At 34.8% G+C, this 18,578-nt stretch overlaps 1 protein-coding gene across 10 annotated transcripts in view; it reads right to left on the minus strand.

Annotated features, from left to right (window-relative positions):
• LARP1B (La ribonucleoprotein 1B) overlaps positions 1-18,578 on the minus strand; it is a 143,527-nt gene that overhangs the window by 123,064 nt on the left and 1,885 nt on the right. For 4 of the 10 annotated variants that reach the window (XM_045991203.1, XM_045991181.1, XM_045991231.1 and 1 more), the window contains exons 2-7: positions 12,652-12,710; positions 12,188-12,247; positions 10,910-11,084; positions 7,583-7,723; positions 3,273-3,416; positions 2,873-3,038 (exon numbers count right to left, since the gene is read on the minus strand). In XM_045991203.1, coding sequence (XP_045847159.1) covers positions 2,873-3,038; positions 3,273-3,416; positions 7,583-7,723; positions 10,910-11,084; positions 12,188-12,229 — 668 coding nt within the window. In that variant the 5' untranslated portion in view covers positions 12,230-12,247; positions 12,652-12,710. Of the gene's footprint in view, positions 1-1,487; positions 1,737-2,872; positions 3,039-3,272; positions 3,417-7,582; positions 7,724-10,909; positions 11,100-12,187; positions 12,248-12,651; positions 12,711-18,578 lie in introns of those variants that run through there. The other 6 variants (XR_006816468.1, XM_045991211.1, XM_045991172.1 and 3 more) reach the window with 3 other exon arrangements.

Genomic DNA, 18,578 nt, shown 5'->3' on the forward strand with positions numbered 1-18,578 from the left:
TATCTATGATACTATGAGATACATGGGGGTAAAAATACAAAAAAAAAGCTTAAATACCCTAATCTTCCTAGGAAAGTATAGAGAGAAATTTCAGTGGACAAACTGTATAATCAATAAGTAGAAGTTCCAAGACACAAATATAATATAGATATATTTAATAATGGTATTTGAGAAACACATTTAAAATTATAGCCTCCATACAGAAAAGTAAGAAAAGAATTATAGAGCAACCGAGAGGACAATGGAGGGAAATACACAAAAGAAATATATGACATCAATGATAATATGGCCTACAGGTTAATAATCCTATAATGTTTCCAAGTCAGAGACAGTTTTCAAAGATCAGTGGCAAATTATGAGAAAGGACACTAAATCATATACTTTGGTGTAACACTGGGTGACTAAAGATACCCCTGAAATATTTAGGTCAAATTCTAACTTTGAAGAAATAATCACCCATAAATGAGGAATGGCTTTGAGCTACTTTTCACTGGGGGAAAAAGATCTTTAGAAATGTAAATACTCAAGTTGTTTCTTTATACTCAGAGATTTACCCAACTATTGAAGTGCAAAACTCCCTTAGAGATCAGTGAAATACATCTGACATCTCAGTAACACCAGTAAATCATTTACTCATCTTAAACACTGAAGAAAAAAATCTTAGTCTTAAAGAAATAAACATTTAGATTTTGTTACACCTCAAAAAAGCCCTTTTCACAGTGCCTGGCATGTGGTGGGCACACAACACATGTGTTCTAATTTTTGTTACACATCAAAAGTCCTTTTCACAGTGCCAGATGTGGTAGGCACAAAATACACATGCTTAAATTCTAAATTTTCACAAATGAGGACATCTGATTTAGTCACAAGTTAAAACTGTTCTTAGACAAAAACTTCTCTGAATCATTAATAAGATTCCTTTTTATTCTAGTACTTTGTGAAAACCTTAGTATCTGAATAAATTCATAAATCACCCTATTACCTATAGGGTATACTTTTTTAAACTTCTAATGGGCTACAAACTACCCATCTCTAAATCTGAATGCCAGATTCAGAAGCTAGAAATAATCAAGATCTTAAATTTTTAATATTCTGACACAAAAATGACCAATTATTAATATATTTTTCAGTTAAAATTATTTTAAAAATTCGATCATCCATAATATAGTTAAGCTTCTTACTTCAAAATACATTTAGCACACTTTTCCACAAATGCGATAAAGTTTTTCAGTAACTTCTCAAAGAGAAAATGTAAACCCTGAGCCTACCTATGAGAAACCTCAAGGAAAACAAAGTCAAAAGCATGACTCCTCAAAGCAGGACTCCACTAATCAAAGAACAGTAACAGTAAAGAGCCATTCTAAACCTAGTGCTCTACCATCTGCCAAAATCCTACTGCTAAAACAATAACAACAAAAAAGAGGAGTCATGCCCAATGCTGTGTCTGACATTTGTTCAGTGTCCTAGGGGACATTATCATGTCCTACCTTAGAAGCTCTGGATTCTACACTGCATGATCAGAAATTTTGTCAACACTGATGTAGCTCTGCTCCTCCCTCACTTGTATGAGCACATTGGAGGCCGATTATCCTGACATTGAGTTGCATATCCACTGTCAGGTCTCAGAAGGGACCTGGCAGCAAGAGTTACAAAAAAGACAGGAATAGTGGTTTGAAGTTGATAGCCACATGCCAGGCACTTTCTGCCCATAAAAAGGCCCTTTTCTTCAGTGTTTGCGTCAACTGTAACAGAAGAAGCAAGAACAAAATAAACAAGTCGCCTCATATTGTATGTTAGCCAATCAAATCCACCATGAAGGCATCCCAGGAAGATGCCTGGATGATGCTGATGAGGAAATTATTTTCTAGTAACAGTAAATTTTCTCTCTTAAAGGAAGATGTTTTTAAGATGCTTATACCCTTCCAAAAATAGCCGCCTCCTGCACATTGTAAGAACAAAAAATAATCAAATTCAGCAAACTGGTTATGCAAATCACTTGGGGACATTTTTCTCACCAATAAGTACATTAATTACATAAATATGCAACACATCCTATAGTACTAATATGTACTAGGGTTTTTCTTTCTTATAGACAATAAAATATTCTAACCAGCTTCAGTATTCAGAAGGCAATTATGAGAACTAGAGTAAAAAATATGAACTAAAAAAGATGAGGTAGTTCCCCTTCAATATGTGTCACAAAGAACGAGAACATAAAAGTTAAAAAAATAAACTTAGAATTCTGAAATCATTTGCTAAGAAAGTAAAAAAAAATCTATCACCATGTTTTGCCATTTATGTTCATTTACAAATTTCAATGTAAAAATATACTTGCAAATAATAAGCCAGGCTTTGTTCAACTTCATATATATACACAGCAGTTTTATATTTATATTTAATCATGCATTATACCCTGACAATACTCTTTCAACTAATATCCTTTAAACAGAGAAATACCTAAACAATAGACAAAGCAGGAGTCTTATATAACACAATATAAGCAAATTTAAGTTAAAAAAAAAAAAAAAAACTGGGGCGCCTGGGTGGCTCAGTGGGTTAAAGCCTCTGCCTTTGGCTCAGGTCATGATCCCAGGGTGGGATCTAGCCACATGTCCGGCTCAGGGAGCCTGCTTCCTCCTCTCTCTCTGCCTGCCTCTCTGCCTAGTTGTAATTTCTCTCTGTCAAATAAATAAAATATAAAAACAAAAAAAAACAAAAAAAAAACTGCATGTTGTATTAACATTTTCTAGAAAAAAGAAACCACTAAGATCTTCCAATTTTACTAATAAACAGCTTAGAAAACGTGTTATAATGTATTCACTATCAATAATGTTAAGGTTTGATGTTACTATACCATCTATGTCAGACTTACATTTGGCGTTTAATATACTCTTTAAGCAATGCTTCTTCCACAGGATACACCTGTACACCTGTACCATCATCATAGTAATACATCATACTGGTATTAAGTTCTGTTTGAAATGGCTGATCAGTCCTTTCACCATGTTCTCGATAACCATATGAATAATCAAAGTTCACTTGATGTGAATAAAGAAAAAGAAATGTGATTACAAATTTTTCTTAAAGAGAAATAGTCAACATAAGGAACAACCCAAAGTGAAGTATTCCAAGGGATAACAAATATAAGACCATCTTTATTATCAGACCAAAAAAAATTATTTAAAACACTGTACAGGATAGTGGGGAAAAGAGGGCTTGCACAGTTTTTTTAAACTCCATCAAATTTTAAGAAATAAAAATTTATGTCCTACATCGAGGATTTCCTCTGCCTCGTCCTCTTCCCCGTCCTCGGCCTCTTCCTCGACCTCTAAAGGAACCTCGGATATTACCACCCTCACTTCTCACACTGGAAACTTCATCTTGATCGTCTCTCTTTTCTCTATCACGCCTCCAACCTTTCAAAAACAAAAATATTTTTATACATTCCAATTAGCAACGGTGAATAATGTGATTATTTTTATGAATGCATGGTAACTACCCCTCCCCCACCTTCTTCTTCAGATAGTTAAAAATTTAGGAGATCTCAAAGAAATTTGTCAAAATGTCCCTGGCATAAAAGAGGGCCTACAGAAGTACTGACATATAAAGAAGGCATTCTAATAAGCAAAGTAACATACTAAAAAGATAAAGAGGTCCTTTGTTAAGATGGTACTACTGAGGGGCGCCTGGGTGGCTCAGTGGATTAGAGTCTCTGCCTTCGGCTCGGGTCGTGGTCTCAGGGTCCTGAGGTCCGTCCCATCGGGCTCTCTGCTCGGTGGGGAGCCTGCTTCCTCCTCTCTCTCTCTCTCTCTCTCACTCTCTCTCTGCCTGCCTCTCTGCCTACTTGTGATATTTGTCTGTCAAATAAATAAATAAAAATATTAAAAAAAAAAAAAAGATGGTACTATTGAAGATTCTGGAAGTTCCAAGATGACTGAGTTTGCATTATATAAAACTTAAAAACAACTTTTCACAAAATGTTTAAGGAAAGGTTGTCTCAATTTAAGTAAAGACATTCCTTTAAAGAAAAAAGGAAATGAAAACACAAAACAAACTAGGAGAGAGGCACCTGGGTGGCTCAGTGGATTAAGCATGTGCCTTCAGCTCAGGTCATGATCTTGGGGTCCTGGAATCGAGCACCACCATCCCCCACTCCCAACCCCCTGTGCTGGACTCCCTGCTCAGCGGAGAGTTGGCCTCTCCCCCTTTTCCCATTTGTGATTTCTATTTCCCTCTCACATAAATAAATAAAATCTTAAAAAAAAAGAAAAAAGAAAGAAACTGGAAGTTATCTGCAGTACAATATAGGAATTATATTCAGAATACAGAATGCATTAGTGCATACACACTGTACACACACAGAGTAACTCAATGGGAAAAATGGCTAAAAGATAGGTAGGCAAACGGGTGCAAAGAGACTGTAAATATAGAAAGTGGCATTCAGCCTCACCCGTCATGAGAAACGCAAATTAAGACAGAGTATTTGATCTACCAGAGGCTGACAAAATTTTAAGGCCTTAAAATTTCAAACATTGACCAAGACAGAAAAAAGAACACTATATACCATTAGGGAGAGCAAGGCCAGGCACATCCACTTTGAAAAACAATTCAGAATAATAAAATAAATTCAAAGATATATATCTCCTACAGATCAAGGTTTTTCAACCTTGGCACTACTGACATTTTGAGCCAGACAGTTCTCTAGTATAGGGGGCTGGGGGATGTTTAGTATCATCCATGATCTCGACCCACTAGATGCCAGTAGCAGGCACTAACCCCCCATCCCCTAGTTGTGAAAACCAGTATTATCTCCAGACAAAGCGAAATGCCCCCTTAGGGGTAGGGGAAAATCACTTCCATTGAGAATCACTGCCCTAAATGCTGCAATTCCTCCTTAATGCTTATTTTAATATATTCTTTTTCAAACACATCTGCCTCAATCCACAGTAAGGCTTACTATACATTACACCCTAGAATACACAAATTTTTTTTTTGTAATTTAAACACAATTGTTGGGACACATGATGACTCAGTTGGTTGGGTGTCTGCCTTCAGTTCAGGTCATAATCTCTGGGTCCTGGGATGAAGCCCCACATCTGGCTTTCTGATCAGCAAGGAGTCTGCTTCTCTCTCTCCCCCTCTGCCCCTGCCCACCACTCATTCTCTCAAATAAATACATAAAATCCTAAAACACACACACACATACACACACACAATTGTCATGAAAAATATATTTTGAGTGAAGCACTCTAGAGTCTACCCATTTTTTGAAAAACCTGATCATGACCCAGTACACCAATTTCATAACACACTCACGGGCTGCAGTCTGAATAAATTACCCCAAGATCCTCTTGTACATGTTTACAAGAAAACATGCATTAAAATGTACGTGGTAGAACTTTAATATCAAAAAACTGAAACAATCCAAAGGTCTACCAGCAGATTTTATCAAATAGTGAAATATGAAATACCCTTTGACAAGGAAAAGGACTCACAGCAATATAACCTAAGAAAATCACACTAAAGCAAAAAAAAAAATTGGTTCCAAACAATATGTTAACGGAGTCATACTGAATGTCAATATCATGTAAAAAAAATACTGAAAAAACAAACATTCAGGTCTTCTTTTCTGAGAAGAGAAGCAATGGAATGAAATGGGGCACACAAGGAAGTTCAAAGGTAATGGTAATATATGCATTTCTAAACTTGGTGCTGACTTCCCAGTGTTGCTTATATTGTTGTTCTTTAAAACCCTCATGTCTTCTTATGGGCCCACTATTTAGTAAGAAAAAGACATTAATTTTGAATATATATTACTTTTTTAACATTAAAGTGATATATTTGAGAATAAACAATACAAAGGCAAAAATGGCTTTTTGTAGACAAGTTTCATAATTTTAGAGTCATATTTTGAGGACAGCTGAGTAAATATAACTAGATTCCAGATGATATTAGGGAATTACTGTCGATTCCTAGATGTTGCATTTTTTTAAGACATCAGTGCTGAAGTGTCAAGATTACCTACAAGTTAACTTTCAAATAATTCAATAGAAGGGTGAGTTAAATATAGGAAAATTACTAAATCTAAGCCCTGGTTAGACAGATATTCACTGTACAATTCTTTCAACTTTTTGTGTGTTTAAGGTTTTTCATAATATAAGTGGAAACTTTTAACTGGTAGTATAAGGTTTGTAAAATTTTCTTAAGTCTTCTCCATTCACAGGACAACATTTATGCTTTGGAAATTATCAGACTAGAAAAAAAAATTATCAGCCTTAAGATTTCAGCAGAGATCTATAAAACCAAATGCTCCTCTAACTGTTGTCTCATACCTCCTACTGTTCTATGCTTCCGAAAATGCGGGAAATCCTGTTGAAATAATGTATCTGGGAAATGATCTTTAAGTAACAACATTATATGTGAATGTATTTTATACATGTATCATTCATAGCTCAGTAAAGTTGACTTTTTAAAAAAAGAGCCAGAAATCACCTGCAAGAGGATCCCAAATCTGGGACAATCTGAGCATCAAACTAAAAAATTACGGTAATGGATTATAATCCCCCCAAAAAATTAGCCCTAAACCCACATGGGTAATAAGAGAAGTCGTTCCTTATAGTGGAATACAACTAATATATATAGAAGTAATAATATAGTAAGAAAAATCAGCATTTGCAATGATTATGGTAATAACTGAATCAGGCAAGAATCATCAATGCAAACTAAAGCTCATGTGAAAAGTCTGATGAAAAACTAGTTATTTCCAAAATTTACATATTAATTATGAAGGAGAAAAAAGTATCTCCATAATAAAGAAACTTGGGGTGCCTGGGTGGCTTCAGTCAGTTGAGGGCCTGCCTTGGGCTCAGGTCATGATCCCAGGGTCCTGGGATCCAGCCAAGCCCCACATCGGGGTTCCCTGCTCACTCCCTGGTGAGTCTGCTTCTTCCTCTCCCTCTACCACTGTCTCTCTATCAAGTAAATAAATAAAATCCTTAAAAAAAAAAGAAAGAAAGAAAAAGAAAAGAAACCTGGAGCACATCACCTTAACCAAGTTTTCAAAGTTAATTAATATCAACAATAATAAGATAAACCAACATCATGTGTGTTTCCATGCACTGAGAGGAAAACCATTTAACTTCTGCAGTATTCCTACTAAAGATTCATAACCCAAATCTAATCATGTGGAAATACCAGAAAACCCAAAGTGAGATATCTACCACCTAACTAACCCAAAGTCTTCAGGTAAAAAAAAAAAAAAAAAAGTCATCAAAGAAAAAAGCAGAACTGCTCTGGATTAATGGGGACCAAACAGAAGAGACAATTAAAAGCAATGCATGATCTCAGATTAAATCCTGGAAAGGAGAAAAAAATTGAAAAGGACATTATGGGGAAAATCTGCCTGGGGACAGTCATACCACATTACTGTTCTTATGATATATACTCTGAAGGTATTTAGTGTTAAAAGGGGCACAATGTCTGGAACTTATTCTCAAATAGTTTATTCTAAACTTAATTATTAAAATTATGAACATTAACACTAAGTTCTTTAGTGTCATTTTTCTCTTAGAATGTAACTTACTTCGGGTATCATTTCTCCTATTATTATGTGATGATTTATTTGCTTCAGGTTGACATCTTGAGCTGTTCCGGGATCCTGGTCTTTCTTGACTGTCTGGTCTTACATCATCTAAGTGGAGTGGTACCCACTTGTGCTTATTAGCTTGAAGAAAACCAAATAAAATCATTTAATGACACTGTATAATTTTCATTTAAGCTTTGCAATTTTGAGAGGATGCTAGATTTTAATCAAATGTGAGACTTAGTTTGCCCTTAAAGTTTCTTGTAGAGAACTAATTTTCTTTTCACAGAGCTCCTTGATACACTTACCTGTGCAAATATTTCTAAAATTCATGTGAAGAACCAGCTGATGGAATATCATTGGTTTTCTTTATTTTCAAGAAAAATGCCCACTCTTTTGTTTAATTCTGATGAATAAGCAGTACATATAATACACTGCTCCTAATAACTGACCCTCACTTTAGAATGGGGTAATCTGATAAGACATTATAAAGTACACACTGAAAGTTTGGCTGACAATTCAAAACACTTTTAGTTTCAAGTTACTGTCCAAAATATTCATTTACCCAGCATTACTAATAATGAAATAGGTTTCTCAAAATTAGGGTATAAAATTTGTCTAACTGCATTTGATAAATCTCTTTATAGCTACTACACACTTTCTTGAGATGAGATACAAGCAATTTAACTTCTCTTGCTGACTAAATTATAGTGTAATTGTTATACTATAGTGAAATTCTGAAGATGACTTAATTTGTGGAATCCATAGTTAAAGTTTCAAAATATTTGGTCTTCTATTCAATAACATTTTTTATTAAAACAGCAAGACTCATGTGCAAAGGAAAAACTACCACGGTAATTAAGGGAAAGGGAATTACCAGTATGCAACTACAATACTGATTTCTTATAAATCCTGCAAACAAACTACTCACAGACGAGGTAGAGAATATGAAAGAATCATAACAACCTCTTTAAATATATAAATTCTAGCAGTGAGATTCTCTGGTATAAACAAGCCTTTCCTTAAAGGTTGTTTTTTTGTTTTGTTTTGTTTTGTTTGTTTGTTTGTTTTTAAAAAAAAGAGTGCTCCAAGGAGAGTCAATTCATGACTCTTGTATGAGTTTATCTACAAAAACCTGGATTTTAGTGTTGTCTGATCACTTTTAATTGTAGCAACTAACACAGAAGACAAATTTTAAGGCAGAATGACATACCTATCATCTGTATGAATTCTAGACAGTCAAAAAAGACTTAATGTATCTAAGCAGCATGAAAAAGCTAAGTGATAAGTATGTTTAAGGAATGGGGAAATTTTTGACTAACAACCACATGGTTGTCCTGTTGCAAACCACTTTTGAGCAATTAGCCTTGGCTCATTGTATCAAGTGAGTCTAATATGCTTACCCTAAAGCTAAGGATTAGATATTCATTTAAAAAAATCATGTAAGTGCTCAATATACAGTATACTATTAGTTCCATTACTAAAGAAGTTGGCTGGATTTTACACCTCATTATAAAATGTCCCCCCATCCATGTCACATCACTTCCATGAATTAAAATGCTTTAATGGCTTCCCATGGCACTCAAAATGCTAATTCCACACTACCGAAGCCCTGCACAATGTGGACTGGCTTACTTCTCCCACAGCATCTCTTGTCACTTCTCCCAATGTTCACTTTGTCTCAGCTACTGACCTTCCAACGTTTAAAAGAACTTTTCTGCCTAAGGGCCCCTGAAAACACTTTAACCTAGGCTCAGAACACTGAAAGAGTATATGCTTTTACAAAGCAGTTAAATCATAATCTGTCCCTAGACACATGAAAAGTTGTGTAAAATATATGGAAAAGGATACAAAGACTATTTTTTCTTCAATGGGTAATTTAATGGAGAAATGCTATGGGAAAAAAAAGTTGCCCCCAATTTTTCTCTTAGAAAATATTTTCTCCGAACTCCCTGAAAGGGGCACCTGGGTGGCTCAGTCATTAAGTGTCTACCTTTGGCTGAGGTCATGATCCCAGCATCCTGGGATGGAGCCCTGCATTGGGCTCCCTGCTCAACCTGTTTTTCCCTCTTCCTCTGCCTGTTGTTCCCCCTGCTGTGCTCTCTGTTAAATAAATAAATAAAATCTTTATTTTATTTTATTTTTTTTTTAAGATTTTATTTATTTATTTGACAGAGAGAGATCACAAGTAGGCAGAGAGGCAAGCAGAGAGAGTGAGAGGGAAGCAGGCTCCCTGCCGAGCAGAGAGCCCGATGCGGGACTCGATCCCAGGACCCTGAGATCATGACCTGAGCCGAAGGCAGTGGCCTAAACCACTGAGCCACCCAGGCGCAATAAATAAAATCTTTAAAAAGAAAAAAAAAGGTACTCCCTGAAAAACAGGGAGCAGTTCCACAGCAGATTTCAAAAATAATTATCACACAACTTTTCAAGAATATATTAAATTCAAGTATTTTTTAAAAAAGAATTTATCCATGCCTAGCTCTATAACTTCATTATATATACTATGTAGAGTATAAGTCAAAAGAAATAAAGAAAAACCTAATAGCTCAAGAATGTTACAAAACAAATCAGCTACCACTGCAGCTACAATCCTGAAGAAATCTAAAATACCCATTGGTGACTACTAGAAATCAACTAATTAAATATAATTCATTACTACACTTTTCTTCAAAAAATTAAAATCAAAATGAAGATATAGTTAAATTAACCTCTCTTTCATTAATTACTTGACTGAGCCTCATCCTCAGTGACATTTTCACCAGGACCATCTAACCAAGACATGGAAACAATCTACGTGTCCATTGGCAAATGAACAGATAAAGAAAATATGATGTATAAATATACAATGGAATACTACTGAGAAAGAAGATCATGAGAAAAAAGGAAATCCTCCCATTTGCAACAACATGAATGGACCTTGCAGGCATTATGCTACAGTATGATCTTAATTACATGTAGAATCTAAAATGGTTGAATTCACAGTAACTGAGAACAGACTGGTGGTTGCTGGTGTGGGGAAATGAGTGAAAGTGGTCGAAAGGTACAAACTTCCAGTTATAAGACAAGTAAGTTCTGGAGATGTAATATTACAGCATGGTGACTACAGTTATCAATACTGTACTAGGTATCTGAAAGTTGCTAAGAGACTAGATCTTAAAAGTTCTCATCATAAGAAAATTGTGACTCAGGGAAATAGATATTAACTAAAATTGTGGAAATCACTTCACAATATAACCACTGTGTTGTATACCTTAAGCTACACAATGTTATATATCAATTATATCAATAAAACTGCTGGAAAAATGAGGTTATAGATGAACTAACCTCTCTTCCGTTGATTACTTGACTGAGTCTCATCCTCACAGGCATTTTCACCAGGACCATCGAATTTTGTTTCCCGGCTTTCTTTGCTCTCACTGCTAATTCTCTTTTCAACCTTGTCTTCTCTTTCTTTTCTATTTTGTGGCTTCTTATTTCCTTGGCTGATGACACTTTGACACTGCAAAAAGTTTTTCTGAATGAAACAATTTCCATGAACATTAATAGAGTATCTCAGAACCATCTTTTTGTTTCTTTCATAGTTTAAAAATCAGGGGTCGGAGAAGCACCTGGGTGGCTCAATCGATTAAGTATCTGTCTTCAACATGAGTCATGGCCTCAGAGTCCTGGGATCAAGTCCCACATTGGCTCCTTGCTCAGCAGCGAGTCTGCTTCTCCCTCTGCCTGCCACTCACCCTGCTTGTGTGCTCTCTCTCCCTCTCTCTGATAAATAAATAAAATCTTTAAAAAATCTGCCTTCAGCTCAGGTCATGATCTTGGGGTCCTGGGATTGTGCCCCATGTCAAGTAAGTTCTCAGTGAGGAGTATGCAGAGCCCTTTGCCTTCTGCCCCACCCCACCTGTGCCTCCCTGCCTCTCTCAAATAAATAAAATGTTTAAAAATAAATTAAAAATCCGTTCACTGAACACTTGATTTGATATGCTATTCATAAATGCATACGTGTGTATATATAATTAGCACTTCAAAACATATTGAAAAGATTATGTATCCAAAAAAGTAACACATTCTGAAATAAAATGGGCTTCAAATTAGACTAATATTAAAAATTAATCTCTTTGGGGGCTCCTGGGTGGCTCAGCCTGTTGAGTAGCAGACTCCTGATTTCAGCTCAGATCATGATCTCAGGATCCTGGGATGGATCCCTGCCTAGGGCTCTGAGCGCAGCAGAGTCTGCTTGAGATTCTCTTCCTCTCCCACTCCTGTGCATGGGGTTCTCTCTCTCTCTCTCAAGTAAGTAAATCTTTAAAAAAAAAATGTTTTTAATCTCTTTAATTGTAGGCATATCTTCATATATGAAGATAACAGCAGGGTAACCACCCCTTCCAAATTTAAGATTACTTCTTGAGAATACAATGAGATGAAGACAACGTGATGAATAAAATCAGGTTCTGAAAAGTGGGTTAGACTATAAAAAGGATAGCTCTTAAGTCTTCAGCACTTCTTTATTAATGTAATTCTCTAAATCTGAAATAAAATAAATTTTCCATGTTGAAATGAGACTATTTTCTCTTCATTAAGAAAAAGCCTTAAAACAATACTCACTCCAGTGTTCACTAATTCACTTGGTGTTGGCCAATTCGCCATGTCGCTGAAATCACTAGCCTAAGAAGTAATAAATAAGTGTTATATCTGCAAATTAGAAATCTTAAATAGAAAAAATATTTTCTACAAGTGAAAGCAATTTTAAAAATCACCTACATACAACTATATGTAGATATTTCCCAAATTAACTCAAAAATCTCTGCAAACAGAACGCTAAAATAATAATGCATGGGTCTTATGATCCACCTTCTGGAACTATTTAATGACACTAAATTGATTTACATAAGATAATAGAATAAATTAATACACACAGGATTTGGACAAAGGCTACAGTTCTCTAGTATATTAACTTTAACCTAACATCAATGATACAACTAGAAGAAAAGTACACAATAATCTAATAGTTTCTAACATACCAATTTTCAAAATCAACATAGCTAAGAAGAATATAGCTAAAAACACACCTTGTTGGATTTCTTTGTCTTGAGTTTTCCTGCTTTTATAATTTTGGGGGAACTGAGCTCTAAAAAACAAAACAGAACAAAAACCAAAAAAAAAACAAGAAATAAAATAAAATTAGGGGTATTTTTTAGAATTGGTTTTACAATCACTTAATTCAATATATTTAACAAAATAATTATTGTATCGATTTCAGCAAGCCAGTGTCCTCACCATTTCCAACAGAATCCAAAGTTCTGAAACTCAAATTCCTAGTAAGAACACAACTACAGTTCCAACATAGATTCAAAACTGGTCTTCAGTACTCAAATCAATAGCGAGAAGTATCAGTTAACTTAAACTAAACTGACAGACCAATCCTTTTTCTGACAGAATACAACATGAAAAATTAGAAATAGTAACATGTTTTGATATAGTAAAGTTAGAAACTCACTTCCCAAAGGGATACATTTTGCTACATAATTCATACACTGACGTTAATCAAGGACAATCCAGAAAATAAATCGGAAGACTTCAACTATTTGTCCTTGAAAACAAGTTTGACAACCACAATAGGTTGTATATAGATGAAGTCATTAAAAAAAGAAAAAAAGAAGAAGAAGAAGAAGAAGAAGTTTGTACCTGTCATGGTATTCCCATTTGTCCCATCTTGAGTAATTAACAATAAAAACAGATAAAGACACAGAGAGAGACTCTCTAAATGGAACTTTACATTGTCTTTTGGTTGGTTCGTTACTTAGCAAGATGACCAAATGGTGTATCACCTACCTAAACATGATCTAAAGTAAATATTGAAAAGCAGAATAAATTTGGGATCTGTATTTACAGAAAAACTAATAAACCAGCATAACATAAACCCATAAAATCATGGCAATGACCAATTCATAGAATAATCTTTGAGTTAAAACTCAGAAGCAGATTTTAAAAAGACATAGAGAACTTATCAAAGGAAGAGAGATGAAGGATTAAGATGTCACCAGAGATGGACATAAAATAATCTTGAATATTATAGTAATTTTATTCCTAAAGCAGAATAATGAGTACACAGGTATTTCTTTTATTCTTTTTTAAGTATACATATACATGTGGATGTGTATACATGTATAAATATGCATAAGGATAAAACATTTCATTAAGAAAAATTAGATTAAAAGCTATGGGTAAACAGGACAAAAAAATGGGGACAGGAAACTGGGTGTGGTGCATGAACAATGAATCTCAGAACACTGAAAAAGAAAATTAAATTTTAAAAAAAGATGTTATTAAATCTTGAATAAAAATAAAAAATCTAATTTAATAAATAAAATTATTTGCCTGAACATTATGTAGAATTTGACTGAAGTATGTTCTATTTATACTATGTATGTTTTATGGAAGTTATACAATATAGAACATTGGAGAACAACAAAGTGGACAACATGTCCCTGCTAAGTCCAACAAGGTAGGTGTCTGGTAGTTACAAAATAAAGCCTTATACAAAATATTTGATGTAATGGAAAATAATAAGGGAGAGAGCACACAAGGTTTTATTTAGCTTTATTACAAATCAATTAGACATTAATAATCACAAAATTAAGGTCATAAAATAAAGATAAAAATTATTCTGAGCACATAAAAATAAGCTTTTTAACTTCATTACTAAATGGCACAATTAAGTTATTAACAAAATTTTTAAAGATAACTGAACATGACAAAAAATTAATAATCTGTTGATTTAAAGACCAGTACACTGGGGGGTGGGTGGGAGAGCGCCTAGGTGGCTCAATGGGTTAAGTCTCTCAGCTTAGGTCATGATCTCAGGGTCCTAGGATCAAGCCCCACATGGCGGGGGGGGGGGGGGGGGGGGAATGGGGGGGTCTCTGCTCAGCAGGGAGCCTACTTCCCCCTCCCCCTCTGCCTGTCTCTCTGCCTACTTGTGATCTCTCTGTCAAATAAATAAATAAAAATCTTCAAAACATAAACAAAAATACAGTTCCGTACTCTACTCAGACACTGAGTATTATCTCTAGATAAAAATGAAGAAATAAGTTGGGAAGGAATATTTATTTCTTTGCACATTTAGGAAACATTTTGACTTCAGCGTTTTTAAAATAATTTATATACACATAGAGAGAACAGGTAAAACAAGCCTAGGAAAGTTAATTTTAACTAAAATGAATGAAATTGCTCTGCATGTTTTTAGAGAAAACCTAAGACTAAAAAAGCAAGCCAGTCTAGAAAATTTTAAAAATTAAAATATATTATGTATAAATTTTTTTTCCCAAGCAGGTGAAATGTAAGAAAAGGCCACTAGTGGCATCAAACATATATAAAAATACCCATGAACAGTGTGTGATCTTCTTATCTCTGTTTTTCTAAGTATCACTGGTAAAACACTATACTACTGCAACTTTTTGAGTAATATTCCAGTACCTTAAACTTATTCTTTAACCCTGCGAATTTATAAACTATAATCTGTAATTCTAAACTGATAAGAAAAACAATCCATTTTAAGGGCTTGGACACAGAAAACAAAAAGTGCCACACTATTACCTAGTGAGGTAGATGCAACATCCTTAATTGTTAACAGTGATTTATTGTGCATCATTTGGATTGAAATCCCTTGTTATTCAAACTGATATATGAATCAGCATCACTAACATCATCTGGGAACTTAACTAATAATACAGAATATCAAGTCCTACAGAATCAGATCTGCATTTGAACACCCATAGTGGATTCCTAAATATGTTAAAATTTTAGAGTCACTAGTACTATCTGTTCTTTAAAGACTGACTCTGTGGTTAACCCCCTAAGAAAGATGTCTATTGCAGCATGATTACATTTAATCATAATTTTAAAAAGTCAGATTTCTTTCCAATTAATTAAGTCCACAAATTGAGTACCATTTAAATGAAAGTCATTGTTGTGGGCAATACACAAACATCAAGAAGAGAGACTTTGCCTCAAAGAACATTATAGAATAAAAACAAAGAGATAAAACATGTGAATATGTAATCCCAGTACAAGGCACTTAGGGATAATTTCTATTAAGAGAGCTATAAACTATTAAGGGAGAGCAGCTCAGAGAGGCCAAGAAGACTACCTACAAGAGTCAGCATTTGTACTTGTTTTTCACAGATAAGTAGAATTAAAACAAAAGGAAGGATGATGAGCAAAACCTTAACAGTCAGGAAAACCTAACGCATTTATCCAAAACACAGGGTACACAGAAGGGAACATAAACAAAAAGCTAGAAAAGTAGGATAAGACCAGACACCTTATAGTTCCCTTCCAAATTAAGCACTCTCTTCTCTTGTTAACAAACAATATACCAATGTGTGTGACATTTAAGCAGGTTTTTTTGTGTGGGGGGGGGGGATGCAACGTCACAAGGTCAATTCTACTCAGTTTAATTTTTATGGCCACAATCTTTAGCAAAGTTTTAATTAAGAAAATGCACTGATAATTACCAACATTTCACATAATTCTACATTTAAGGGAGAAATATAGTAAAATGCCACTTTGCTACAGTGAGTGCTTTAAAAAAACACTTAAAAAACTACTTAATTCTTATACTCTAAAAGTGGGAGTATCAATTTGTACAGTCACTTTAGAGAGCACCTTGTCAACTAACCTACACCGTGTGACCTAACAATTCCAATGCTCATCATCTATCCTAGAGAAAGTCAGACATATATACAAGAAGTATGTAATTTTTTAAGTAGGCTCCATGCTCAATGGGGGGGCTTGAACTCACTACCCCAAGATCTACCGACTGTGCCAGACAGATGCCCCCACACTCACTTACTGTAAAGTGAGAGAAAAAATAAAAAGGGTCAATCAACTTTAAATGAAAAATGGAAGATGATATTATGTTCTAAACACATATGCAAAACACTATAGTAAGAAACATCTGAAAGGATATTCAGTAAACAAGAAGCATGATTATCTCTTTTCTTGAAGGAGACGTCAAAAGTTGTTTTTACAAGGAGAATGTATTTATATTTCATTTATATAATTTATTTAAAATGTTTTTAGGGTAATAATAAGCTTAATTGAGGTTTCTGGGAAACAGACATTAAGAAAAAGAGTGGATGAGGTTAGATTAGACTAAGGACTGAAAGATGAAAAAATCAGTATTTTTATATACCACGTTTTCATTGAGTAAAAGAACCAAAATTATATTAGAAAGCTGATATTCGATATGTAGAATACAGCCACAGATACAAGTAAGAAATTAGCAAATCCCATACTCTGATTTTAATACAGCTCTCCAGAATAAATGTATTTTAAACAAGGTTAGGACAGACTGGGGGACAATCCTTTCTGGTCTCCTGACTGAACTCAAAAATGCTGTGACACTATCCTAGGCCTCTTGGAAGAGCCAGGCTTTGGTTGAAATGAAGGCCTTATCTAGATTAAGAGAAACAGCGATACACAAGGCAAAACCATCCTAAAAGTGGTATGAAGCGTCTCACAAGGGCTGAAGAAGCAAGAATGATTCACCTGCTGTTCAATTAGAACAACACGTTCTAACAGAGAAAATTCATGATTATCTGTCCCAAAATAATCCCCTTCATTTTCTATGTTTCCATCTCTGATAATAAACTCTCTGGCAAAATATTGTGGATGGAATTTCTGTACCTCATTAAAAGAGTGAGAGAAGATCCAGGTAAGGCCAGGACAAGCATGGTTTAAGTCTTATTCCAGCATAATTAATATCCTTCTCTTTGCCTCTACAGTACCCTGGTTTATACGATAAATTGCACAGCCCCCTCCCCACCCCCCACTAATAGATTATCACTGGTTTGCACCTACTCTGAACCTTAAAGGTCCTCTGCTATTTCATTGTTCTTAAAGTTGCAAATTTGCTTAGAAAAACAGGAAGCCAGGGCACCCCAGGTTATAGATGGCACTCTGGTATTGACTTGAAGAGATGAATATACCCATTTCATTCATTTACAAGGCCCAGAAAAATTGCCAGAAGTCAACTAGCTAGTTAGTAACAATATCTACACTAGAACCTAAGTCTCTAAGAACACTGCATTTCTACGCCATTATCTCTAAATTACCCAACTACAGATAGAAGTTGTGGTAGAACAGTCAGTACTATGGAGAGTTTAGAAGTTACTACACTACTCCAAATAGTGAAGAATAGTACTTGTCTAAGCACAGAATGGGTTCCAGGAATAGAAAGAATTGCCTACAGAGAGACATCAACAAAATCCAAACTCCCATGAACCACAACATAGCTCAAGTATTACCTTGTTCTTAACCTCCAACAAAGATTAAGATCCCCAGGGAAGGCACCTGAGGTTAATTGAACTGTTAAATACTTTTCAAAAGGACATTTCCAATTAAGATTCCTGAGTCTTACCTTGAAAGTTTGAAAACCTGTCAACTTTACAATCAAAAGTTCATTTTTTGGGTAGTTCACGGAATATAAATTATAATTGTGTTAAATCTACAAGTAGGGAGGTTGGACAGCCCATTAAGGTTCATTAAGGGCTTTCTTTTTCTTTGCTAAATTTATGGAGATAAATTCGTCCTTCAGTTAGTGACAGTAGTAAACAAATCTTTGTAGCTAGAAGAGAATGATGGTAATATTAAATTTAGAGCAAATTTCTAAGTAATTTTTTCTGCAACTGTCAAAATTTATCAAGAATAATGAGTACTACCATGTAAAAACTAAAGAAATCAATTAACACTTGTTTCACTCTATTGGAGTTCCTTTAAGAAATGTTAAAATAGGGGCGCCTAGGTGGCTCAGTGGGTTAAGCCGCTGCCTTCTGCTCAGGTCATGATCTTGGGGTCCTGGGATCGAGTCCCGCATCGGGCTCTCTGCTCAGCAGGGAGCCTGCTTCCCTCTCTCTTGCTCTGCCTGCCTCTCTATCTACTTGTGATCTGTCAAATAAATAAATTAAATATTTTAAAAAATGAAATGTTAATA

This window comes from Meles meles, chromosome 2, assembly GCF_922984935.1.
Source record: "Meles meles chromosome 2, mMelMel3.1 paternal haplotype, whole genome shotgun sequence".
NCBI classification, from domain to species: Eukaryota; Metazoa; Chordata; class Mammalia; order Carnivora; family Mustelidae; genus Meles; species Meles meles.